Below are 27477 nucleotides of genomic sequence, written 5' to 3' on the forward strand. Positions count from 1 at the left end.
TATGTTATGGTTTTAATGATTTGCTGTGAATGTTTTGATTACATTTTTCTTTGTATTCATCCGCCGTGTCGTGCGGCATAACAGCTGCAACACGGTTGCGCTTAGCTCGTCAATTTTATCATTTTGGTACCCGTTTGAATTTAGAAAGTTGAAATGCAGAGAAACTTCTACTTGTACAGCATTTTCACAGCGTACTCGACGTAATTTATGTAATATTACTGCCTAAGTAGCTGATGAATGTGATCACGCTCTCTTTTGTTTGCAAAATCACCCTCAGCCCCCCCGGCATGTTTTGCTGTGTAGATCACCATTCTGGCTGACGCTGTGTGGTCAAAACGACGCTAGGCCTACTGCTACCGATTTGAAGTCATGCAATGATTGGGTAGGCCTAGTGGTTTGTTAATTGATATTATTTGCTAGTGTGGTTCCTTTCCTGATTCCCATAGATAATATGTTTGAGAGATGCATGCCACAGGGGAGCAATAAGAAAGCAAATCCTCATTGTGCCTGTCCATGGTCATGGTGTTCCCAATTTTGTGTGCTGACTGCAGTGTGTCGGTGTAGTGTAGTTGTAGTGTAGGCTAGATCTAGATATCTAGATCTAATATCTAGAATCTAGATCTGATCTAGATCTGGTGTGACATTGTCTTTTGTTTAGGTGTGCACACTTTGCTGCTAGATCTAGATCTAGAATTTAATCTAGATCCACACACCTGCAGGCTCCATCAAGAGAATCTAGATTTCTAGAGATCTGGATGTTGATCTAGATCTAGATCTAGTATCATCTAGATCTAGATCTAGAATCTAGTTTCTCTTTTTTTTCTGTCCATGTATTAGATCTCGAAGTGTATACAGACCCAGTAACCGGGAACAAAGTCACGAAGTATACAGACCCGGTAGGGGAACTCTTTTGTGATTTCGGGAAGTTTCAGCGCCCAGACCCGGTAGAAATCTAGTGTGTGTGTGAGAGAGAGAGAGAGAGATGCCCCGGTTAGCAGGAAGGAAAGATAGAGTGGGAAATAGGTGGGGACAAAGAAAGACAGAGACAAACAAAGAAAAAGAGAAGGCGAGCGATACACAGAGGAGAGAGAGAGAGAGGATGACCACTCGATTGAAATTATGTTCTTTTCTTCAAGGAAGTGGCTATTCTCATCCGGGGTGAGAATAGAAAAACGATCTACCTCTCACCGCGGGTGAGACTTGCCAGCGTAGGCTATTCTCACCCGGTGCGAAACAAGACCTGCTTTTCCTCATTTTGGAATCGAAGTGGCTAGCCGTACTTAAGTACGGCTAGACCGAGAGTTAAGTACGGCTAGACTGCCTGTCTAGCCGTACTTAGATCTAGGTTTGGCCCTATCGACTCAAGCCTGTTAAGTACACAGGTCTCAGATCTAGATCTAGTAATTATTAAGGTTCAAATACATGCAAGTCAGTAAGGCACCTTTTGGTTTTGTCTGAAATACAAATACTTTAGGCATTGCAAACTAAAAATTTCATTTACAATTCAGCCATCAATATTAAGTACGGCTAGCCTGGCTGTCTACCCGTACTTAAGTACGGCTAGACAAGAAGTCTAGCCGTACTTATCTTAGGCCCTATTAACATTAGAAAACAGGAGGTTTAAAATGCATGTACTGTCATTAAGGCACCTGGTTTCGTCTCAAATACAAATACTTTAGGTACTGCACACTAATTTTCACTAAAAATGTATATTTACAATTCAGTAGGCCTATTTTTTGTAAATGGTGAGTCTAGCCATCATATTAAGAATAAGTACGGCTAGACTGCGAGTCTAGCCGTACTTAAGTACGGCTAGACTGCCAGTCTAGCCGTCATTAAGTACATACTGTCTATCGGGGCCACCTCTATTCTCACCCGGGATGAGAATAGTGCAGGCGAGTCTTTTGGCTATTCTCACCCGGTGCGCGTTCACCGTTATAGCCTAGATCTAGGCCAACAAATTTTGCGTCCACCCTAAACCACAGAATTCTACACTGTGATAACAGAAAAATTGTAGAATTCTGTGCCGTGAACAAATGTTCCATTACAACAGTAGCCTACTAAAAGCGTACAATTTTGTCTGTGGGCAGTGGAGAGAGAGAAAGAGAGAGGAGTAGCGCGAGAACTTCCGGTCAAAACAAAATGGCGACCCGCGTAGTTCGGCTCGATTCGAAAAGTTAAATAGCCATAGCATCTTTTTTGTAGACAACCAAATTAATTTACTTTTGTATTTTAACATCATTTTTTAACTTTGTTTTGGTCAATTTGATCGTCCACACCGATAGACAGTATTCAGAAAGAGAGAGAGGGGAGGAGTAGATCTTGCGAGAACTTCCGGTCAAAACAAAATGGCGACCCGCGTAGTTCGGCTCGATTCGAAAAGTTAAATAGCCATAGCATCTTTTTTGTAGACAACCAAATTAATTTACTTTTGTATTTTAACATCATTTTTTAACTTTGTTTTGGTCAATTTGATCGTCCACACCGATAGACAGTATTCAGAAAGAGAGAGAGGGGAGGAGTAGATCTTGCGAGAACTTCCGGTCAAAACAAAATGGCGACCCGCGTAGTTCGGCTCGATTCAAACAGTGAAATAGCCATAGCATCTTTGAAGACAATCAAATTAGCTTACTTTTGTGCTATAACGTAATTTTTTCTTGGCTTTTATCAATTTGATCATCCACACCGATAGACGGAAGTGAACGCGCACCGGGTGAGAATAGCCAAAAGACTCGCCTGCACTATTCTCACCCCGGGTGAGAATAGAGATGGCCTTTCTTCAAATTGCGATTCCTCCAACTCCAAAATGGAGGAAAAAACGATCGCTTATCGAAAAGACATCCGCAATCTTCTTTTAGATCTAGATCTAGGCGAGCCGGGAAACTAGATCAAAGATTTATGTCTGTCTGCCTCGATCTAGTCTAGATCTAGACCTAGGCCATAGATCTTGAAGAACCTAGATCTAGGTCTACCCCACAGAATTCTACACTAAGTGTAGAATTCTGTGGTCTACCCTGAGCCAAGAGGGAGCTGAAACTCTCCGAAATCACAAAAGAGTTCCCCTACCGGGTCTGTATACTTTGTGACTTGGTTCCTGGTTACCGGGTCTGTATACACTCCCATTAGATCTAGCCTACATATGAAAATGTGAAAACGTCTGGAAATATAAAATATGATTTTCTACTTTTATTAGCATTTTAGTAAGGGAGTGTGCGCACATAGACCCGGTAAATCCCCCTGGGAGGGGGGGGGTGCCGCTGACTGAAGTGTCTTTAGGCCATTCCCAAAGGGGGGGGGGGTGCATTTCTCGTTCTAATGCACAGTAGAATTGTAAAGGAAGAGGCTAGCCGTACTTGATGACGGCTTGACTAGCCGTGCTCTTAAGGCTAGACTGGCTGGCTAGCCGTACTTGTACTTATTTGTGATATAATGGCTAGACTGACCCCAAAAAAAGGCCTACTGAATTGTAAATAAATTTTTAGTTTGCAGTACCTAAAGTATTTGTATTTGAGACGAAACCAGGTGTCTTAATGTCAGTGCATGTACAGTGGAACTCGGATTCAACGAGGTCGCCGGGCCTGACTTAAAATCTCATTGAATCCGTGTTCGTTATAGCAAACATGAGGTTTTGTGTAAATTATTACAGGCACTGAGCACATAATGTGTAAAGAGAAGTCACAAGTAGTGCCTGAAATGCCTGTGTATTATGAGCTGTGTAAAAAAAAAAAAAGAGCGATTCGTTCAAATGCACACGCCTGTGTCATCTCGAATGTTTACCAAAAAGTGGTGTTACTGTGTAGAGCCTAGCATACAGCAACTTTTGATTCCAGAGACCAGCTCACAATTCATTACGTAGATCTACGTGAAGACTAGCACTAGCTTATCATTGTAATAATGATCAGTAACCGAATGGGAAAAAAGACTGATATGTTTGTATCTGCGACGTTCAACACCCGGACTGCTGGTGCCCCCGTTCTGGGAGAAAAATGAGCGAAGCCACGTCTACGGGAACTGTTCACTCTGGAAGCGACCTCGTTGAATCCGAGCTCGCTGATTTAAGTGCTCGTTGAATCCGGGTTATTTTTATTGATTTTAAAGAGGAAGAAAACGGAATCTATCTCATCTCGTTGAATCCAAGTTCCACTGAATTTAAAACCTGAATAATTACTACTGAGACTTGTTTTCTAATGCTAGTAGGGCCTAAGATGAGTATGGCTAGACTGGCAGGCTAGCCGTACTTAAGGACGGCTAGACAATCAGGCTAGCCGTACTTATTATTGATGGCTGAATTGTAAATGAAATTTTTAATTTGCAATGCGTAAAGTACTTGTATTTCAGACAAAACCAAAAGGTGCCTTACTGACTTTCATGTATTTTAAATCTGAATAATTACTAGATCTAGATCTAATTGGACCTGTGTACTCAACAGGTTTGAGTCGATAGGGCTGAACCTAGATCTAAGTACGGCTAACCACTTCGAATTGTAATTGGGCTGATCCAGCGTCATGCTCTTAGCTGTGCCTGAACTACAACAGGGAACTACTGCTTTTTCTTTCTTAATCCTTACTAGATCTAGGTCTAGATCTGTCCTCATTTTCCTCTACTTCTTTTGTATGTTAATCACACTCATGTGGTCTTGACAGTCAAAGCAGACTTTGTGCTGTTGAAGCTAGAGAGGTGAGCAGAGTAAGTCTGATTCCCTGTAACGACTTCTCTGTTGACATCCACCCGTTAGCGCTCATATGACTTTATGCAGTTGCGAGCACCATAAAACCTCTACTAAAACAAAAACAACCATGAACAAAGTCAAGAAGGATACAGACCTGGTAGGGGAAATTTGTTGTGATTTTGGAAAGTTTCAGCACCCTCTTGGCTCAGGGTAGACTTGACTTTGCCACACCTGAGCACCCGCCGAGCACTCGCCAACCACCCACAGTGTGAATGTGGGGGGGGGGGATTTTTTGTTTACATGAAGGATTTTAGTTTTTTGCTTTAGGGGTGACTAAATGCAAAATTCACTGCGCACCAAGATTCGACTCTTTAACTGAAACGTCAAGTCTGTGCTCCTCTACGGCTGTGAAACTTGGAAGACAACGAAGACAATACTGGATAAAATCCAGACTTTCATCAACAGATGTATGAGGAGTATTCTAAGAATTAAGTGGCAGGATAGAATAAGAAATGAAGAGCTGTGGGAAAGGACAGGACAAAAGGATATAGGAGTAGAAGTAGGACCAAGAAAGTCAAGTGGTGATGGATGGGACACCTTAAGAAAGCCCAGCGGAAACATCACAAGACAGTCACTGCAGTGGAACCCACAAGGAGCACGAGGCAGGGGTAGGCCACGGGAAACATGGAGGAGATGGGTGGAAAGGGACATAAGAGAAATAAAGCTCATTGGAACGAGCTTGGAAGGATGGCCCAGGACAGAGATAAATGGAAGGAGCTTGTATGTGGCCTTTACCCTGCCAGGGGTGAAAGGCACTGATGATGGTGAAATGCAAAATAGATTACTGCCAAAATCGAACCGTCTTGTTTTCTCGCAGTTCCTTTTGAAGGCATTTTCAAACGAAGTTTAGTCCGTGAACGTTGCCCTAGCCACAATTGAATTATCTGAACATTCAGACATTTAAAGATCTCTAGCTCTAGAAAGTGAATTTGATGCAAAAAATGCTTCCTCCCTGTCCTTGCAGAATCGCAGAATAAAAGATGATGCCAAAATACTCAAATAACCAAACAGTCTCGAGAGTGGAAACCGTTTGTAGAAATAGAGGTCAAGTTTATTTTCCCGAGCGTTCACAGAGAAACAGTCCCTTCGTTTTAAAAACCCACATGAAGAATGATTATAAAGTTGAAAAAGCTCATCATGCACATATGTATTTTTCATCAGCCTGTCTTTGCCTTCGACTGGTGAAGTTATATCTTCTACTGCCTTTTTGGATTTTTTTGTTTTGCTGTTGTTTCGTTTGTTATTTTGCTCTCCTAGTGCCTTCATTTTTTCACCATGAAGCTATCATATTTTGAATATTTTTTTAACTTACTCAAAATATTAGTGTTTTGTTATTGCTTTGCTTAGTTGTGACCAGTTGACTGGAAGTTTGACGACACCGGAACCAAATGCGGGTAGATGCAGTATACATTTAGTGGCCAAATCAACTTTCTGGCTGCCAAACACAACATACATATGACCAGTAAAATTTTCAAATCAATAGTTTTTCAAGACAGTCTCAACCTGAGTTACAATAAAACATCAATGCAATGGAATGTTCAAACAACCATACACACACATGCTCACAAACAATTCTAATTCTCATAACATCCCAGTGCTGTACTACACTGCCTGTCTTTGATTACACCCCTTTACCCATCACCCACCCTCACATGAGTAGATTCAAGGAAGTTCTTGCACCATACACTACAAGTAATAAGGGAGGGTGCACCTTTATAATAGCATTTTATCGTATCATGCGGTAGGGGTGGGCAGATACCGTTACTGTACCGAAACTCCCAGTTCTACCGAAGGCGGTGTCAATGTTGGCTCTGGGAAGGAGCAGACATAGTTGTTGTTTTTTTACCGGGCCACGGGAAGTGTGCAGTGTGTAGGCCTAAGCTAAGGCCTAGTAGCTGTGACGTCAGATGCACAAGGCAGCGGGTAACCATGATACATGGACTTCAGATTCAAAATTGATAATCAAAAATGAAGTTTGCTTGAATTTAAACGTGGCTTCAAATCAGGTTCTGCGCTAGCTACTTTGCTTACTTCGATACCCTGACTCCGAAAATGAAATCAATTTTTAGCGGTGATAATTATTTAAAAAATTCTGCATGCAAAGTTTAATCCCGTGCGACAGCAAACTTCAAAGATATTTTGCGTCACAGTTCGCCTCTCCAATTCTGACTTGTGGGGGGGTGCGGGCGGTGCTGATAGCGGTGTTAGACGCAAGATGCGAAGTCTGTGACGTCACATTACCGGTACTGGCGATTCTCGCAGAAAGTACCGACACTGGGTTTTGCCGGTACCTCAAAGCACTACCATGCAGGGGTGAGTCAGGTGGGCTCGTGTAACCTCATACTCTTGATGATGATGAATGGGTGTTCCCCCATCTTCAAGACTGGTCAATGAAATTTAATTCGACCGTGAGTACAGGTTACATGTTATGACTTTGAGTGAGTGTCACATGTGTCGGTGATAAATGGTTATTGGGATCACGGAAAATCATTCCCACTTCTTGACTTCTAATGTGGGTTTTATGTGCGCTGAAGTGTCTTTTGACACTTATCAACAGCAAAGGAAAATGCTTCAGGGGTTTGGGGGAGAAGGTAAGGAGAAAAAACATTTTCGATGTACTTGAAGAGCTTGACATGATACGAGAGGATAAGATTTGGAATAAAAATTCTAGGATTAAAGCATTGTGCCGTATTCCGTATGACACTACTGTCGATTAAAATTGGATCTGTGATTTAGTATTTTTAAAATGCAGTATATTTACGCTGTCCGTGATACAGTGACTGCCAGATTTTCTGCTCTCCCTCAGTCCTACCAACTCCAGCACTCCGTACATAATACTCTTTTCCACTGTCAATGTTTTGTCTCCTGAATGGTTTCTTGAATGCATGAAGGCTGAAACCTAGAGAAATGGTTTTATCGCTTGATATTCTGTCCTTTCCACGGCCCCAAATTAAAATTTAATTTAAATAAAAAGAGAAAACTAGTCAAAATTGTGTGTGGCATACCTTAGTCGTACAGGACTCGCAAGTGCCCTGTTGGAATGTCATTGTGAGACAATGTTGCTTTAATAGATAAGTCTGTTGGTATGGGCTATGGGTTTGGAAGTGATTTTAGCAGTCATCCTGCGCACAAATCCACATTTCAAATGTATTAATTGATATGTGTTTTCAATGGCAGTCCATAACTGTTTTTATTGTTAAAAAACACAATCCTGTTTCAACAATGATTTCTTCACTTATATAGTATATATAAATGTGCCACAACACAGTAGAATCGGGAGTTTGTCTATTTTTGACATGTAGAGTTTTGGGTGGAATCTTAGAGCTGTTTCATTTGTCTAGCTTTCAATTTTTAAAATACTCATCTGTCTTGAATAGCAGTTGAAATATTTGCGATTGAAGGAGGTAAGGGTTGCCTGGTTTCGGAGGTAAAATTAGCAAGAAAGTGGCCACGTAAGTTTTGTGACTTCCAAAGCTTCGGCCTTTGGAGACTATAGATTAAAAATTTTTTTCGTGTCTTTAATAATTTTTTCCCCCAGAAAAATCGACATAGAAATATGTTTTGGTAAAAATTATATATGGACGTAAAAAGCGTTGAGCTAAAATAGTCCCCCCAAAAAGTTAAATGCCCAATTAAATGCGATTCTTTGTGATTTCACTATTTTGAAGAGGGCCTGATTTCATCATGGTGCCGCATATATGCACACACAAACACAAGGAAGTGGTTGGAGGGTGTGACTGGTCGGTCCTGCTTTTTTACTTTACCTCTGTTGTTTCTGTTTGTCTTACCTTTTTCCAGCACTAAACGTTTTTTCTTTCCTCTTGCTTACTATCGTCCTTTTCCTCTACTCCTATGTTTGTCACTCTCTTGGGAACTGCTTTTTTCAGGGTGCCTTGATAGTCGAAGCAGACTTTGTACTGTTGAGGCTAGAGAGGTGACTAAGTAAGCCTGATTCCCCGTTTGGACTTTTCTGTTGACATCGACCCCTCGGCGCTCGTATGACCTTTATGCAGTTGCGAGCACCGTAAAACCTTACTAAAACGAACTAAATGACCATTATGTACACTCCTCCTTGCTCAAACAAAAACACATGCATTGATACACAAATACAGTTAACCCTATCCGTTGGTTGTGTTTTACTATCGTATCCATACGACGTGGGGAACTCTGTGCCACCACTTTCCAAAGAGGAAATTTACCCGTTATTCCGATTCGCACACTTTGCGTAGCAGTCTTGTCAAAATGATTTTTTGAGAAATACTGAAAGTTTCAAAGATATCGTCGTACTAAAAGCATTCTAAAATGTGAAGCCTCAAATGGAGTTATTGGTATCATCTTAAAGTCTGTCCATTTGCCTTGCTTTTGATGAAAAATATATCCATTTGTCTTGGATACAAGTGAAGACTGGTTTCATAGTTAATATTAGCGAAAAAATTGTCGCCAAAGTTAAGTTGTGGGTAGTTGGCGGGTGCTCTGGTGTGGTGTGCTTCTTCTTTCCTATCAAACTTCTATTGTTAAATCTCTCCTTCTTTGTTGTGTTTGTTACTCTCTTGTAACACCTAATATTTGGCACTTATATGACCTTATTGTGTTGCAAGTGCTGTAAAACACAACTACTAAAAAAACAAATGTTTAGTTATTTCCATATCTTGAGTGTCCATGGAAACTGAAAATTTACATGTTTTGTGCATTTAATCAATGTTTTTCAGTAAAATCCACACAGAAATGTGTTCTTTAATTTACTTGAAAGGTGTTGAGCCAAAAAAAAAAAATCCAATAAAAACTGCCTATCCTGCGGGAAAATGACTGTTTCTTCACTTTCATGATTTTGACGAGCGCTTGATTTCACCAAGCTGCCTCGTATATATATTAGTATTAATAGAAGCAAGCTCTGCTCAAACGCAACTATTTGTACTGGGGGTAATCATTGTTTTACCCCTTCTCTTCTTTGTCTTTCCTGATTTTTTGCCAAAATACCTAAAATTGACCCTAATTCTACGTAAAGTGGGATATTTGAGGGAGGCTGCCTTGGTTCCGTTTTTCAGTTTCCAGTTGCAGTCTGCTGTTTGAAGAGGCGCAAAGTTTTGTTAAATGGCACCAATATTTTTTTAATCTAAAAAGCTTAGCTAAATCACTAGATATGTGCCAGTCAGATACTGGTGCTGGTCCATGGGGTCTCGCTTACCGTAAGTCAGTTTGATTAATTCATATGGCAGCTGAAGTCATTTTTGTTTTTAAATTAAGAAGATGAATATTTAGAGAGATTTGCTTTTGGCCAGTACATGTTTTATGTTACTGTTGTATTGTAAAGCACTCAGAGCCTGTGTATACTTTAATCGGGACTGAGCACTGCTATATAAATGTCATTCATTATTTATTATTATATAAAATTAACTCATAAAGAAATAAAAGCAACCCCTCGGGGCGGTACTACTGACCGAAGTGTCTTTGGGCCTTTCCCAAAGAGGGGATATTTATTGTTCTAATGCACAGTAGATGGGCTGATCCAACAATATCATGCTCATAACTGTGCCTGAACTACAACAGGGAACTGCTGCTTTTTCTTTCCTAATCCTTACTATCATCATTTTTCTCTACTTCTTTTGTTTGTCACACTCTTGTGACCCGCTATTTCCGGGGTGCCTTGATAGTTAAAGCAGACTTTGTGCTGTTGAAGCTAGTGTAGAGAGGTGAGCAGAGTAAGTCTGATTCCCTGTAAGGACTTCTCTGTTGACATCCACTTGACCCCCCCCTTGGCGTTCATACGACCTTTAGCTGTTGCGAGCGCCGTAAAACCTCTACTAAAACTAAAACTAAGAAATAAAAGCAATTTTTCATCATGAAAAGAGTGATTCTGACTGAAAATAGTTCGGGCTACTTTTAATGGTCTATAATCTTAAGTGATAACTCAGAACCTTACATCAGGTCTTGGGATGATAAAATAGCAGTTTATTATTATCTGAAACCATAAAAATTATACAGTACCGGTTTAGTTGAAAATCTACCACGATATTTGTGGTTTAGTTGAAGGTCTGCAATGGGACCGTTCTGATACATGTACATGTTCATTTTATGGTCTGCCAGTTGAGACAGGCTTTGGGTTTGTGACATTATGATTGATCAGTATTCATTTTCCCTTTATGTTTATATAGGGTTAAGACTGTGATTGGCTATATAATTGTTATATATTATTATTAAATGTTTTGGGGTTTTGTTGTTTGTCATTGGAGAGTGGGTGAAGTTGAGGGGGAAGGGGGGCTGAGAGACTTATGAAAATAGTTCACTTGCTGTTGCGACTTGCTGTTCAATCATGACGTTTACCTCTGAAAAATTCTTTAACGTAAATGACAACAGGAAGAAATCCACTTGCCCAATTGCTGCAATTGTATAACGCCACTGACTAGTCTAAATGCGTGGTGAAATCAGGCTCTTTTCAAGAACGATGAAATCAAAGAAACCGCCATTTTTCTGAACGTAGGGCAATTTTTTAGAATTTTATTTTATTTCAACACCTTTTATGTCCTTATGAAAACATATTTTTGTGTGGATGTTACTGAAAAACGTTCGTTCATGAAAGGCACGAAAAATATAGATGTACAGTTTCCAAGGACACTCAAGCTTTGGAAGTCTCCAAACTTTGGCGGGCCTTTTCTCGCTGTTTTTATCTCTGTCAGGCGGCCCCTGCCTCCTTCATTCGCAAATATCTCGACCTCTATTCGAGATAGTTGGGTATTTTTTCACCAAATGCAGGGCAGATGAATATACTTTAAGATGATTTTGATAACTCTTTATGCCCAAAAGTTGACGAACTCCTGGTTCCACTGCGCTGTGACACATTTTATAAATTATTATGTAACTGAACTCTTGTTTACCTTTGCATTACCTTAGTAGCTCCCGTGAGCCACCAAACCACTGGTGCAGTTATATAAACATTTTTCAGGAGCAACATTGCTTTGTATTTTTTTTACTTTAGAGAATCATTGGTGTGGTTCAAATCTTAGAAGAAAGGGCGATAAAGATCTTCGTCTTTCTCTTGAACACTTTTTTTTTTTTTCAACCCTTGTTTTCGTTCTTCGCCCATAAAGATCACCCTTTTGTTCAGCTTCCTATGCACACTACAACCTTATAAAGACCAGGGCTGGCTGCTGACTCCAGCTTTGACACACTTGCCTCACTTGAAATGAAAGCAAAGATTTTATTATTATATCCTTTAGTTTTAATTCAGGCCTGCTTGCCATTAAGGAATTGGGGTTATGTAGATTATGTAGTTTTTATTCAATTGCACAGCTTTAGTCTTTTGAAATTTGAATAGTTTTGGCTTTACCCAAATTGAGGTTTAGTCACTTGGGGAGGGGGGGGGGGAGCACAAAGGAAGAAGTGAAGGAGGACATTGAGTTAAAACAAGCCTGGTTTTCTAGCAAGTCTCAAATCTATTGGTACACGACAGGTAGCTGCTCTGTTTGAACTGATTCATGGAAAGACATATATATATATATATATGTGCATATATGTAATGTCTAAATCATAAGAATGTGATTGAAAGGAAATTTTTCTTTTGGTTTGGTGGAGGGTTTACTTTGTCAAAATTATTTTGTTTTCTTCTTTCTATTTTGACGTGGAGGATAATTTAGGGGTGTGATATAGAAGTTTATCAACCTTTAAATGTTCCTATTATTTATTTTTATTTTTTTCAGAACCAGAAAAGAGATGTAGCAGAAACATTATGAACGGCGAAACTCCTAGTGTACCCATCACTACATTGGCTGGGGTGGCCAGTTTAACAGAGCGTAAGTACAAAGTTATTTACTTTCGGTTCTGTCATTTTAAAATCTTCAAGGGGAAGATCACGTGGAACCTGGAGAAGAGTCACAGAAATTGATTAACAGAAATGAGTGAAGACATGGAATAACATCAAGAGGCAAACTTAGGACAGGGAAAAGTGGAAAGTATGTTCGTGGCCTGTATCCTGATCCAGGGTGAGAAAGGCAATGATGATGGTAATTAAAAAATCTAATCAGTTTTCATTCAGTTGCTAGAATATATGGATTTGCGTAAGATCTCAATAATTTATTTATTACTCTCACACCGTGAACTTAATATGGACATTTTATTTTATGGCATAATGTGATTTCCATTTCATGTAAAATAATTTTGACTTTCTTCTTCCCCAGTGCTGTCACAGTTACCTTTGCCCACTCCATTGCCACAGACAGTCCAGAACAAAACATTACTGTACAGTCCAAATATCGCAGAAGATGCTAGGAGGTTACTGGCTTCATCAGATGATGTGCTTGGAGCACAACTCTCCCATGCATTGCGACAAACCACAACCAGTCAAATGTATGTATCACAATTTTGGTTGACCTTAACACTTGCTGTACCGTTGGCGAACGTAATTTCCGCTCAGTACCACTCGCAAACGTTAGTCGCCGACTCGACCTGGCACACTAAACAACAAACGGAACTTCTCCACGGAAGTAAATGTCAAGGGAAATAACTCTATGCGATAACTGAATCGTTAATGTGGCGATTCAAATTTTTTAAGTGCGTTTCTTAGCTGTGAAGGTTTTTTGTTTTTTTTAACATTTTTTGTTCTGCCATGGCTTCAGCGTTCTCAGATCTCTATTCTAGATCTAGAAATTCAGGTGGGCGTGCCTACCCTCTCCAAACAGAATAGGAGTTTTATCATGGTGTCTATATGTCGCAAAAGAGGTTTTTCTATAAAGTACATTTATTTTTGAATATATCTTGAAAATTTCATGTAATTCTGTCAATGACTTCTGTTTCAATGAATTTTTTTGTAATGTACCCTAATTATTTTGTTGGCTTCTGAATCGGTGCGGTACTCAAGGGTTTTTCACTTTATGACCCTGTGGTACTGTGAGTGTTAAAGCAACTACAAGTTATGTTTGCTTTTTTTTTTTTTTTTTTTATAATCTCACCAAGTACATGAATCTTCTAACAGCATGTTGCATGGAAATCTGTTCTTGGTTTTGAAAAAGCTGAAGAGTTTTATGCTGTATGTTTCATCTATTGAGGTAATTATAACTAGTATGCTTATTCTGTAATAAATTTGCCAAAGTGAGCCCAAGGGACAATTCATTTGAAATAGCCATGTTTGATAGTATATTATGATAAAAATATTATTATGTCTGTTCTTTGTTATGTTGACTATCTTTTGTTGTTTCACATATTTTAAATTACTTTAGAAGTGTTTTCGAATTGAAATTGCTATTGATCTAAAAATAAACGTAGTCTGTAAGATTATTAACATTATGTCTTGTCATTTCTCAGAGAACTGAAAGACAACCTCATTCCCAATGCAGTGGAAGGTGAAATCCCGAGTTTGCTTCAGGCTGTAATGCGTAAAGATCCTCAGATCTTTCAAGGGAATGCACGGATTGATGGTAAATTGTATATATTTTTTGCATTTTTATTGCATGCATATTTTTTCAAACAGGTTGTTTATATTACCTTATGTAGAATATTGCTGTGTCTTGGCTTTTTTTTTTCACTGATCCATATTTAGACAAAAAAAGTCATGTGTAATGTATGTTGGCAAAATACTGTTTCTTTGGGGTTTTTTTTTAAGGGTGTTGGGAAGGTGAAATGTCTTTTTGCGACGATATCTGGGCTCTCTAGTTTGAGGGTTATTTAATTTGTTGACCTTAGTATCTGTACAAGAGGGGAACTTGCATGGAAATTAAAAAAAAAAACTGCCCTCCATGAAACGACGTCTTTCTCTTATTTGGTCCAGGTCACCTCAGCCACAATCAGTTCAGCAATTTTGTTCCTCAAGGCCACAGAATCTCCCAGTCCCAACATCATGGCTCTCCTCGAGGATACAATCAGCCTGGTACATCGCCCAGGTAAGTTTTTTTGCAAGTTTTGTTCTGTTTTTATGTGTACATGAGAAAGTTGTTTGTCTTTTCAAAAATGGAGGGGACAGATGGTCCACTTTGTGGATGTTTGGTAGTGCCCACAACAGATAGAAACTTCAAAAACTTCAGTTTGAAAATCATATCGTATTGGAAATTGCACACGCCCTCGTTGGCAGCATCTTGACCCTTAGAGTGCTGATCGAGACCGACGGCCCGAACTTCCGTAAAGTGCTTATCGCGACCGGCGGTCGAGATAGACATTGGCATAGTATAACGCGATATACGAAAAGAACGAAGTACTAATTTTCATACTGCGGACTGGTGGGCTACGCAGAATTGATTTTGCCCGCCATTTTTGTTGTCACTGGGTTCGATCGAGGCGCTGTGAGTTTTTTTGTTTCATGTTGAAGTCGAATGACAGTGAAGTCGGAAAATTCGCATTAAATTCAGATGAAGATGTTTTGCGTATTTTTCCTTGAATCGGAAGAGGGTTTTGATGCTAGAGCTAACGCTTTGTGGAATATAACGTAGGCCTACGAAGCATCTTGACTCTGGTCTAGATCTAGAGATCTATGAACCGGCAGTTTTTATTCAGTCATTTCCAATCCCATTACTACAACAATAACTTCACAAAATACTTTTTGCTTCACATATTCACAAAGAACTTTCAATATTCTACAACTTTTATTCTTACCTTCATTAGAAATTTTGACAAATAAAAAAGTTATTAGCCAAAAAAGAAGCGTATGTGCAAATCTGGCGTTTTTCCAAAATAAATTCAGCACAGAGGGAAAATATAAGGGGAAAGAAGTCAGCGCTCTAAGGGTTGAGCTGATCATGATGGTCTATTTTTTATGTGTCATGAATGTGAAGGTCCGTTCTCCCCCCCCCCCTCTTTTTTTTAAAAGATACTTTGTTCAGTGTGAAAGGAATGACATATTTGTTTTTTTCTCCCCACCCACCCAATCAGGTATAACCAGAACCAGCCCCAAAGGTATCAAAACAATGCTTATGCATCCCCAAGCAGCAGTCCTTTTCAAGCATCTGGTGCTGGAATGGGCCACTCTTCAAACTCGGTGGTATCCCACAACCACCAACCTAATGCAGGTTTGTTCTTTTCTATTGATATGGTAGTAGGGTGACAGTTGAAAGCTTAGGCCTTGATGACCATCATGATTTTATTTTATGAATAGGGTTGTCTCTTATAAGCTCATGCTACGTTTCTGTTTCTTTTATTCTTATGTGAATACTTTATTTCTGTCACTTGGGGCTCTTTGGCATTGAGTAAGACTGTGAGGATAAGGAACTGATATTAGAAAGATGGCTAAAGAATTCTAGAGTAAGTGTTACTTGCACATTAAGGGCAAGGTTATAATGGCTCCCTGGATCATGACTAGATAAAAAAGTTTTGTGTCTGTCCGAGAATAAAACCATGAATGGCAATGAAAGGAAGGGCAGAGTTGATGGTGCGGGTTCGAAATGTAATCCAACAGTGATAACCATTCACTTTAAATAAATAATATGTTTGATTATTAGCCATAAACACCTCTTCTATAGCAACCTTTTGATAGATAAAGCTGCTTCCTGTTCACTAACCATGTAAATATTAAAGAGAGATGCTTCCTATTTATAAAAGTTACATGTCTCACGACATGGTGGAGTCAGGCGCTCATCAATTTTTGGGCATGTGGAGTTATTTGTATCGTCTGAAAGCTGATTTATTTGCCTTGCTTCCAATGACATAAATATCCATCTGTCTTGGATGTAACTGAAGATATTTGCGATTGAAGGAAGTGAGGTCGCCTGGTTTCAGTGCTGAAATAAGCGAGAAAATGGCCGCCAAAATTTAGTGAAGAATCCTTCAAAACAGAAATAGGACATTTTTGCCTTTAATCAATGTATTTCAATAAAATTTACATGAATGTTTTTTTGTATGGACATAAAAGAGGTTGAGCTAAAAAAATAAAAGTTCAATTAAAATTTCCAATCTGACGGGAAAAATGCCTGTTTCTCCGATTTCTGTATTTTGACGAGCACCTGATTTCACCACCTGTCTTATGTATACTGCTAAATTAGAGTGTAGGATGTCTTTATGGTGATGTTTAGGCTGATATTGTAACTAAGGATGTATTTCGTTTAACCTCCCAGTGTCAAGTCCAGCCCAAGCAACTGCAGCAGAGAGAGTTCTTCCTCTTCCATACGCACAGAATGCCTCCCCTGTCTCCACTCACAACTCCCCCGACCCCTTAGCCAGACACAACAGGCGGACGCGAAATCCACCTTCAGTGTCCGCAAACAACAGTGTCGACCAGCAGTTTCAACATGGCATGAAATCTCAGGAACCTGTTCACAACATATCAGACAAATTGCCAAACAGGACTTGTATTCAAGGAGCACCAGCACGTGCTGACCCTGTGATTGTGTTAGATGATATTGGTGATCAATTGAACACTAGCATCAGTAGACTGCCATTGCCTCCTCACCTTGCTGGTAGTTCTGTCAAATCTGCACATTCTCCCAGCGAGAAATCAAAGAGCGCAGACACCAAAAAGAAAAACGAACCTGTTGTTATGTTGGAAATGTTGGATCCTTCAGTAAGTTCCTGTTTCATTTGTATGCATGTGGGGGGTTTTTTTCTCCCGTTCCCTCCCCTCTCTCTCTCTATATATATATATATGTATATTTTTTTTGGTGGACAGGGAGATGAATAGTGGGCTTTGAGGATTTTAGTTGGGAATCCGTGATTTGAACAATTTCCTACTTCTACTTTTGAGAAAACAGGAGATTTATATTCCTAAAAGTGTTTGTATACAGATATGTGGTCCACATTTGCAGATGGGTGATAAATTTGGTGAGTGAGTTTGTTCTATAGTTCCTTTTCTTTGCGTTTGCGTGTTGAATGTTGAGCTGTTGATTTTTTTGCTGTTGGGAGGAATGAAACATAATACTTATTATCCCAAAGTTCAGTCTGTCTGACTTTATTCAATCTTATGTTTTGCAAGTGTCTATCATATGATATAAATGGGTTGTTGATGGATGCTTTAGTGCGATTTGCTCCTTTCGTTTCAAGCAACTATCATCCTCTTTTCTTTCCTTAATTTTTTGTGTTTGTTACTTGTAACACCTCATCTTGGGTTCTTATATGATCTTATTGTGTTATATTAGTCATGGTATTAGCGCTTGACCATATAATACAGCCAGAGTGCTATTTGATAGCTTGTGTAAAATTTAGTCGAAAATCAAGCGGTTTCTCTTAAAATCGTCATTGGTTGAGTCAGAGAAAGTTATAAAGAAGGATTTTAAAAAAGAATTTTTAACCTTAACACTTTGTCGCCTCATCTCGCTGATTGGCGATGTTTACCTCCAAGTTTCTTTTGGATTTTCCCCAAAATATGATGGTTAAGTGCTAAGATGATGGATGATGATTTGCATTACTAATGTAGCATGTTTACAAGGTCTTCTATTGGGGTAAAAGACTCCTGTTTGAGCTTGTGAACATTTTGCCTGTTCTTACTTCCTATTGTTATGTGTGATAATGAAAATTTAATCCTACTCCCTGTTCTGTTGTTTTTTTCTCCCCCCAGATGCTGAAGACCATCAGCAAAGGAGGTTCAGGTAACTTTTTTTTGCTTTGTCAACATTTCATTTTTGGGGAACAGGGCTTTTATTGTGAATAGGGTCTGCCCCAGCTACATGTATCAGTGCTTCCAGTCTTCTGCAGTTTTGCGGGTTTCCGCAAATTAGTACAATTTCGCAAATGGAAAAATTTTCGTGAAAATTCGTGCAAAAAATGTTTTTAAAAAAAAATTATTTTCAAAAATGCGAAATAAAAAATTTCTGTAATTACTTATAATGGTCAGCAAAAGCCTACCCATACCGGAAGTGCTCTTTTATTTGAAAGTGTAGACAGTGTCTTGTACTTCCACTTTCTAAAGCACAAAGCAGAGCACTAGCACAGTAAACAAGAGGAAGACATGACGATTGTGGTTCAATAGATTTTGGGCCTGCCAAGAAAAGAAAACTCTGAAGAGAGCTTGATTTTTTCTTCAGACTTGTTTATTTGTACTTATTGTTGTGGATTTAAGTTGAATATAAGCTGTCAAGCTATTTAGATCTAGATTCTAGCTGTTATACTATTACCAGCACATGCAGAAAAAAAGTTGAGCATTAACTGTCAAGTTTTATAGATCTAGCTGTTATACTGCTGTTGTCGATGTACAGTATCGGTACAAGGGAGAAAGCATGACTGGATTTATATGGATTAACACAAGCAGAAAGTTATGTATGCAAGGTATGTTTTTTTCTCACTTATTTTCTTGTTAAATTTAGGCTTGAATAGCCAGAAATGGCATACTTAGGATGCCTTGAATTTTAAAAATCTCAAACGTCCCTTTCAACCCCCTGCCAGGGCTCCGCCCTGGACCCAAAAATCCTCGATAAATAACGTCAGCTGCTGGAAGCTCTGATGTAAACTTATATGTTAATGTAATGGCAAGAACGAACATAAATGTTGAGTTTGGAATATCGAAAATACCTTCATTGTTACCAGTAGATCTATTGTTTTTGTTTACTTCTCAAAATAATTTTAGTGCAGTTGTTTGGAGGTTCTGAGTTGATGATTGTTTTATTTATTTGTATTTTTATCATTTTGTAGTGAAAACTGACTGTGATAATGACTCTCGAAAGCGGAAAAGAGAAGAAACAAGCTACAATATATCAAGGGCAGCAGGTCAGGGTGACATTTCTTTTCAAGCTTTCCGTAGCCGAAAGTCTGATGACACTTACAAAAATAGGGCAGGTGAGTCCACTGTTTATTCTTTCATGTTTTGGTAGGTCTGTCTTGTTTAGAGGGGTTTGCATTGTATAAAATTAGCAGTTTATTAAAATGTTCAAATTTTTATTTCTTGAGTGTGCAGCATGCTTCAGTACATGATTTTGAAAAAAATTCTTTCAGATTTTTGTAAAGAGAAATTACTGCACTTTGTTACAAATGGAATGCAAAATAGAGTGTACAGCTGTGAAGAAAGACATTTTGTCTAAAGTGCATTAATAAAGAACATAATAGTTTGTTGCTAGATATGGGGGGGGGTCAAGCTGTAAGAATAAGGGTTGAAGCCAAACAAAATCTCAAAATGTTTATTTTATGTGTGTTTGTGCTTTTACTAGCATTGATTTGTCTGTTTTTTAGCTGTTATGTATCCTTGAATGTCTGCTGCTGGAATATTTTGAAATGTGTTTGGCAGTCATCCTGTTACAGGTATGAGATCTGGCCCCAGCATTTTGTTTTGGTCTTCCAGCATAACATTTTTTTATGATTTTTTCTTTTTTTTGGTAAACTTTCAGCAAAGAGGAGGCGTCATTCTGTTGAGAGTGATGATGCATCATCTTTGTCAGAGTTTGTGGAGGTCGAGGAAGATGAAGAGGCTTACAGTAAGTTTTTAAAAAAAATACTATTAAGTTTTAAAAAGATAATTTAAGATTAAGAGGGGTCCTTTCCTTGAAAAGGCTTTAAAAATGTTAGTTCACGAAAGTTTCTTCAGCATAGATTTTTGGAAAATATTGTGGAAGAATAGCAGGTTTGTGTATTTAGTGGCTTCTGTATTTATATTTTAGCAATCTTGGATAAATCGTAGTTATTTGTCTTTTAAAAAATATTGCTGTTAATCTTCTATTTTGTCTCACAGAAGCAAGAATGAAAAAGAAAGAAAAGCAGAACAAGAAGCGTCTGTTGCAGCCAGTGGTCAGCTTGGAGGATTTACTTGACAGTCCGATTTTCAAGAAATTCAATAGCTGTGTGGATCATATCTTTGACAGTGCAGAGGATGCAAATTTTGCAAGCATTGACAAAGGTGACTTGGGGATATTGTCAATTCTTGATATTCATGTTTAGCAGTGTCTGTTGTGTCCTTATTGGGACAATTTGGAGGACTGTACAGCAGTGGTTCTAATAAATATTTAGATTGTTTTATTTTAATGAGAAAGAGACGGACACTGAATGTGGTGGTTAGAATGTTAATAAAAGGTTTTTTTCTTTAGAACTAAGAAAATGGGTTTTTTGGGGGGGTCTTTTTGTGATCAAAATAGACATCTATTTGACAATTTTCCAGTTTGCATGCATATACCAGTTAATGCTTCCGTGTGTATGTGACAAGTGAAATAACCATTTGGTGTGTCCATTCTATTTGTGGTAGACAATGAGGATGTCGAATGCCCTCCCGAGTCTCTCATAGCAAGACGGATCCTTACAGACCTGTGCGGAGAAGCAGCAAAACTAAAGGCCATGAATGCTCTCAGTCAGGTATTTCCAAGTTTGTGAAATTGCCATAAGTTTTGTGTGTGGAGAATGACTTGGACCACCTAAAGTCATTTGTGTTTTGATAAGAATTGTTGGTTGCAAATTACCTGGAGTATAGGACAAATGAACAAATAAGGGAAGATAAAGCAACATTTGTTCTGTCACCATGAGTTGTTGTTTTTTTTTCATTCAGAATGTATGGGGTTAAAGTATTCAGAAAGAACCTTGTGTTTGCTGGAAAATATTGCAGGTGTTTTTAAAAAATCACATCTCCTTTTCGTGCATTGATATAGGTATGTTCTAAGTCTTAGCCTTTATTTTTTATTTTTTATTTTGTAGATTCCTCCAGATCGTTTGGTGAAGTTGTTGACAATCTTGCTGTGGAACGTCCGAGATGGCTGTAAAGTTACACCAAACATAAATCAGGTTAGTGTACTTATACTTTCTGTTCTTCTTTGATGAATCACGATTGTAAAGAAGATAAGTGTTTTGAGATACTTTGTGCTGGTGGTACAAATTGCTCTAAGAACTTTTTGGTTAGATTCTAGTTTGCAAGTTATGAACAATTAAAAATTATTTTTTTCTGTTTGTTCAGTCACTGGCATGTTTTTATTATTATTCTTGTCATGGTATAGCACATGCAGTACCCCAGAGTAAATGTGGTTGTTTTTTTTTGTTTTGCTGTGTGTGTGTGATTTTTTTTGTTTTTAAGAAAAATATAATTTGCCACTTGACTGCTAATGGTACATTAAATGGCATGGTGGAAAAAGTTGCTTTTGATGTTCAAGTACAGTACATATGATTCTAAACTGTTGGTAAGGTGACTGAATAGGGCAATTTTTTTTCTCTGTAAATTAGATTATGCCTCTCTGAGATTTTGCCACTTTATGTTAGACAGCATTGTTATTGCTAATGGGATCTGGGGTTTTAAAAATCCTTACAGCTGGTGGCAACCCGGTCTTGTTCTTTTAAATCTATGCAGGAAGAGGATGAAGAGGAGTCAAAATTGTGGAGAGAACTGACCATGGATCGTGTTATGAGGAGCATGGATGCGTCTCTCACTGGAATGGCTGTCATGACAGGGCGCAATATGCCGAAGCAAGTGTACCTGGAAGATGTCATAGAGAGGGTCATTCACTTTGCAAAGTTTCAACTACACAATACCATATACCCTGAGTTTGACCCTGTCTACAAAATTGACCCAAAGGCTAAAGGTGAGACTTTATAGAATTCTTCCTTTTGAGCATTCAGCATTATTAATGATACACGAATGCAGGGCTTGAAATAGACCGCGGCACTTTGCCTTGGTGCCTTTGCAATTTGCCGTAATGCCCTTAAAATTAAATTGCCGTTTGTTTGTTTGTTTGTTTTTTTTGTTTTTTTAAATGTACCGCCATGAAAATAAATTGATATTTGTCCTGTGCTGTCACTTTTGGAAGAAAAAAAAAAAAAAAGTTATACAAGCATCTTGTCGGGTTAGCCGCAGTGGCAGGTCGGTGAGCCTCAGTCACAAGGTACCGCATTGTGTGAGCACCGGTGGGTCATCATTCAAAGTCTGAAGGCCGCGAAGTATGGGACTCCGGAATTGGGGGAGGGGGGCCATTATTGATTATTTTTAATTTTTAAGATACACTCGTGGAAGAGAGAGGGGGGGGTCATGAAGACATCCTGTTAGACTTGTTTGAAATCTTTTCAAAGCTTCAGTCAGACACTGCTCAGCTTGACCATTGTGTCTGTTTTGTCATGGCAAGTGCAAACACCTCACATTACAAACCTCAGCAGTGTCTGAAAAAAGATTTGGATGAAAAAGAAGACTGCAGATGTGAGAGAAAGTGCAAGTGTGATGATTACAAACATGAATGATGTGTTGGATAAGCTGGTGCTGTGCTTGGAAGAAAGATTTTCTGGCACATCAGAAGATAAAGTTTTGAAAAGTGCAGGGATATTTGACAGGACAAATGTGCCTGAAACTGACAAAATGGATGAGTTGAAAGAATATGGTGAGACACAGATGGATGACTTGATAGCTCATTATGAGACTGTGCTTCAACACCAAGGATGCTCAACACTGAAAATAAAGAATGAGTGGCTCATGTTTCTCTCCGAAAGTCAGGGCTTATTACCTCTGAGTGAGAACAAGACAAGTTCAGTCTTGAAAAAAGCAAGGAAATTTCCCAATCTGTCTCATTTAGCTCATATAATCCCTGTTTTCTTTGAAGAGACGCATCCTTGGTGACTGAAGGCATTTGCTTTCCAGAGATATGCTTGAAAAGATCATGCTTATATGTCCCAATGGTCTTGAGACAAAAGAATTCAACCCAGAACCCTGCATTGCCAAGTGGCAAGAGATGTGTCTCACAATTAGACGTCCTGATAATACAGCACTATTCCCTGAAATCATCTTCTCTTGTGATACTTTTAAAAATCACTTGTGTTTTCCCATAAGGGACAAACAGTAAGCCAGTCTTTTTCTATCTTGTGTGTGCCAACGTATTTTCAATATTCTGATCATCTAGTGATTAACTTAGTTTTCATTCATGATTTTACAAATTTTCCGATAACTCTATACTTTTGTTGAGAGCAAGAATAAATTGCATTGTTATTTATATAAACGTTGTGATGCACGATCCAGTATTACCAACTTTAATCAACAAAATGATCACCTATAATTTTTGTCTTGGTGCCCCTAGAAAATTGCCTCAGTGCCCTCTGATTTTTAGGCCCCACTGAGGCAATTTTTGCCTGCCCTCCTGAACACCTAATTCAAGCCCTGCGAATGGCTTTATTTTAGGTTTACTTTTTTGGAACACTATCCAAACTTATCAAGTTCTGAAAGAAGATATTGAAGTCGCTCTTGTTTTTGTTTGCTTTGTGTTTAAGGTTTTCTTCAGACATATCAAGTATATCTTTTGTTTCCATTGTAGTCCCCAATTTTTTTCACCAGTGGACACATTTTAAAAAATTCTGAATTCATTAGGAATTTTCCTACCTTATATATTTCTGGGAAAGATGTGGAAAAATATTCTGAAATTTTATGTTCAATAAATTGTGTTGAACCTTTCTTCAGACGGCTACCATGGAAGTTTGAAAGCCAAGAGGGCACGTGCTGGATCTGTCAAGCACAAATCAACCATCACCCTTTACAACAAAATGTGTGAGCTTGTCAGTGCTCTTGCAAACTTACTGGAAATTCAAGAGTTGACAGATACCATTATACTGCAGGTAAGAGCATATTTGCATATTTTCAGTTGCTTCTTGAGCATTTGCACTAAAGTTTTTTTTATATCAATTGAGTGAATTAAAAAAACAAACGATTATATTTAAGTTTACCTTTTTATCATTTTGGAGTGTCATAACTTCAAAGCAACGGCAGAAATATATTGACAGGAATTTGTCTTATGAGATGTATAATGTGTAATTCACTTGTCAAACATGGGGTAAAGAAAACAGATATAGTAGAGCAGATAGAGGATGTTTGAAACTGTATGTTGGACTTTTGCTTTTTGCATGAAGTACATGCAAACTTGTCTCAGTGTTTCCTGGAATGTTTTTTGTGATACTGTAATTTTCAAATTATTGACACATTGATTCCTCCCCCCATCACAGGTCTCCTCTCTTGGTGTGTCGGCTTTCTTTGTTGAGAATATAAGCGAACTTCAGCTTACAACAATGAAGCTGGTTACAACAGTAAGTATCCCAGGCCTTTCTTCTTCTTTAATAAAAATTGAGATATAGAGGCTTTTTAGTGGTTCTGGTGCTTTGATTTTATCCTCTACCATATATACAGTTAATCTAATGACCACCTGTTCAAGATATTCACTCGTACAAACGAACATTTCCCATTTCCCCGCTTGTCTTTTTTTTTCTAAATCGCAATGACAGTGTCTAAGCGGGCCACCTAAGTTGATCTCTTTTTGACTTGACAATGGGTGGTCATACATATACTGGACAGGTTTGATCCTTTTTCTAGTTTATTGTATTGTTAATTTGATCATTGTTGTCATTTGCTAGCATCTCCTGTAAAATGTACTTTCCTTTTAAAAGGTTCCACCGTGTACCGCACAACTGACTTGGAGTTTGTTTGTACTCATGTAAACATTTGTTTTTGCTTTTAGGTATTTTCCCGGTATTCAAAACACAGGCAGCTGATTTTGGAAGACATCTTTGCTAGTTTAGCCAGGCTTCCTTCCAGTAAGAGAAATTTGAGGAACTACAGGTAAGAATTTTACTTTTCTCTGACAAAACAAAGTGCAGTCGAACCTGTGTAAGACGGAATCGTAAGGGAGCCAGAAAAAAATTCCAGACATTTTCCGTCTTAAGCCCTGGTTACACGCAGCGATAAATAGTATCAGATTCGTCGTATGGGAGAACTCTGTTTTATCGAACTGTGTTGTCTGTTTACACGTTCCAATATATCGTCAATGAGTTTACATAACAAGAGGGGCCACTTCTCTCTTTGAGCCAATTAAAAAAGTGTCCTCAAAATTCGGTGGCGCCCTCTTCGCAAAAGCGCACCTTTTGCGAACAGAGTTATCCTACTTGAGTTTTAAAAAATCAAAGTGAAACTAGCAAGTTTTCGAATGAATTTCGGAAGAACGCTTTTTTAAAATGGTTACGCTGACAAAAAACCTCTTCCGGAGGAAAGGGTGATTGTTTTCTTCGTTTAATTTGACTTAAGAATGAAAGGCGAGAGGTCATTAAAATATAAATAACCTAAAACTCCGCACTGAACGAACCCGAACTACTGACTATTCTTCTTCTGGAAAAACGAAAGAGAGCTTCAAAACAGACTGCAGCGCCATCTGAAGCAAAGAGCATACTTCCTGCGGACACTTTTTTGGCTGAGTAGCCCATCTTGTTATTTACTATCTTTGATATCGTCCAGTTTTCTGTCGATTGAGTGGACTCCTCATCAAAAAGCCACCATGTCTCTTTGCGACGACAGCTATTTGACTGCTCTCTATGTGAAGGTTTTGAGCTCTGGACCTAATGAATGAAAGGCGAACACTACCTCTAGATCACAGAAACCTGCCTTTCCCCCCTCCCCTGTACATTTTCATATAGCAGAACAGTGTCTTTAGAGAAGGGTGGCCATACTGTAGGCCTACAGTGTTGTGTGCAGAACCGGAAGCTATGACATGACTGCAGATGTGCAACGCACCGAGTGACCTTGATGCACAGCTTCACCATTGACGATCTACTAAATAATAAAATTGCTAAAATATAAATAATAACGCACCAAATCAGGTTCTACGCGAGCAACTCTGCTTACTTTGAGACGCTGATTCCGAATATGAAATCAGTTTTTACCTACGATAATTATTTTTTAAAAATTGAGCCCTGAGTTTAATTCTGCACTGCGGCAGATTTCAAAGTGAATCTACGTCACAGTGCGTATTTCTCGACCGAGTCTCCAAACCATCGTTCAATCGTCCAAATTTTGTACAATTTTGTGGTTACACCTGACGATTTATCATTTGATCGCTGGATCCACCTTGGACAGGTTTCCGTTTTATACAGGTAGTTATAGAGGAACATATCAAGGGGGGAGCGGGGAGATTCCGTTACGGCATGTTTCGGTTAAGGCATGCTCGACTGTACTTCAGTGTATTTTTCTTTCAAAAACTAGATTATATATCCATTACCTTCTTTCTTGAGTGAGACTTGGGAGGTTTTATCTGGGCCTGTTTGTCACTAAACATTGACACATGCACTTGGACTTAGTGCTACATGTACCTCTTATTTTCTGTTTCATAAAAGATACCACAAGATACGGTTCTGTTTTGTGGTTATGGTTGATTAAGTCACATGGTGGTTTTGTTTTCATTTCAGATTGAATTCAGATGAATCAATACAGATGGTTACAGCTCTGGCTCTGCAGCTCATTCAGTGTGTGGTGAAGTTACCAGACCCTGACGCAGAAGACAGTCCAGACAAGGAGGATAAAAACAAAAAGAGCAAAGGATCAAACACTGAAGAGGTAACCTTTCAGATTCTCATGAATCCAGTAAAGATGAGGGTATGGTATTCTACAACATATAAATGATTAGTTATGATTGCATTCATCCAGTAGCACTCCCTTCAGGTGTGTTGAAAACGTTTGCTTTTAAGACTGCTTTAAAACATGTCAGACTTTCTTTGTTTTATCATTTGTTTCCAAACATTTGCTATTCAGAAGTAAGCCTGATTTTGTTCTTTTTTTTCATACATTTGAACTGGTCATTCTTTGCTTTGCAATAGGAGTGCTATTTATTAGAAAGTATAATTAACAGCTATGGTCCATATTGATGTACCAGCAAACCATGGGATGACCGGTTTCTAAAGTATTGGAGGGTCTTCTCTGTTATTATATTGGGTTGGGGTTTTTTTAAGGTTCGTTCTTAGTTATGTGTGTAATAAAGAAATGGTGCTGTTAAATGCTATGATTTGTCATGAAAGATATTTTCATTCGAAAAACATTTCAGAATGTTGCGCTTGGCGGTGACAATGATGTTGTCATTGTGACGTCATATGAAACTGCGATGAGAACGGGTTACAACTTCTTGTCTGTGTTTTTGAAGAAGTAAGTATTG

The 27477-nt window shown here is 38.6% G+C and overlaps 1 protein-coding gene across 2 annotated transcripts in view; it reads left to right on the forward strand.

Moving 5' to 3' along the window:
• The window catches only part of LOC101863947 (nipped-B-like protein B), a 57368-nt gene that overhangs the window by 431 nt on the left and 29460 nt on the right, over positions 1-27477 (forward strand). Inside the window, exons 2-20 of one of the 2 annotated variants that reach the window (XM_035970435.1) lie at positions 278-382; positions 12424-12516; positions 12901-13069; positions 14024-14136; positions 14487-14598; positions 15581-15717; positions 16759-17204; positions 18195-18225; positions 19265-19408; positions 19954-20040; positions 20295-20459; positions 20802-20908; positions 21245-21331; positions 21888-22119; positions 23973-24127; positions 24512-24592; positions 25021-25121; positions 26738-26885; positions 27370-27467. In XM_035970435.1, coding sequence (XP_035826328.1) covers positions 12453-12516; positions 12901-13069; positions 14024-14136; positions 14487-14598; positions 15581-15717; positions 16759-17204; positions 18195-18225; positions 19265-19408; positions 19954-20040; positions 20295-20459; positions 20802-20908; positions 21245-21331; positions 21888-22119; positions 23973-24127; positions 24512-24592; positions 25021-25121; positions 26738-26885; positions 27370-27467 — 2477 coding nt within the window. In that variant the 5' untranslated portion in view covers positions 278-382; positions 12424-12452. The remainder of the gene's footprint in view (positions 1-277; positions 383-12423; positions 12517-12900; positions 13070-14023; positions 14137-14486; positions 14599-15580; positions 15718-16758; positions 17205-18194; positions 18226-19264; positions 19409-19953; positions 20041-20294; positions 20460-20801; positions 20909-21244; positions 21332-21887; positions 22120-23972; positions 24128-24511; positions 24593-25020; positions 25122-26737; positions 26886-27369; positions 27468-27477) is intronic. The other variant, XM_005090044.3, reaches the window with a different exon arrangement.

The sequence above is a fragment of the Aplysia californica genome, unplaced genomic scaffold (assembly GCF_000002075.1).
Source record: "Aplysia californica isolate F4 #8 unplaced genomic scaffold, AplCal3.0 scaffold00012, whole genome shotgun sequence".
Taxonomy (NCBI): Eukaryota; Metazoa; Mollusca; class Gastropoda; order Aplysiida; family Aplysiidae; genus Aplysia; species Aplysia californica.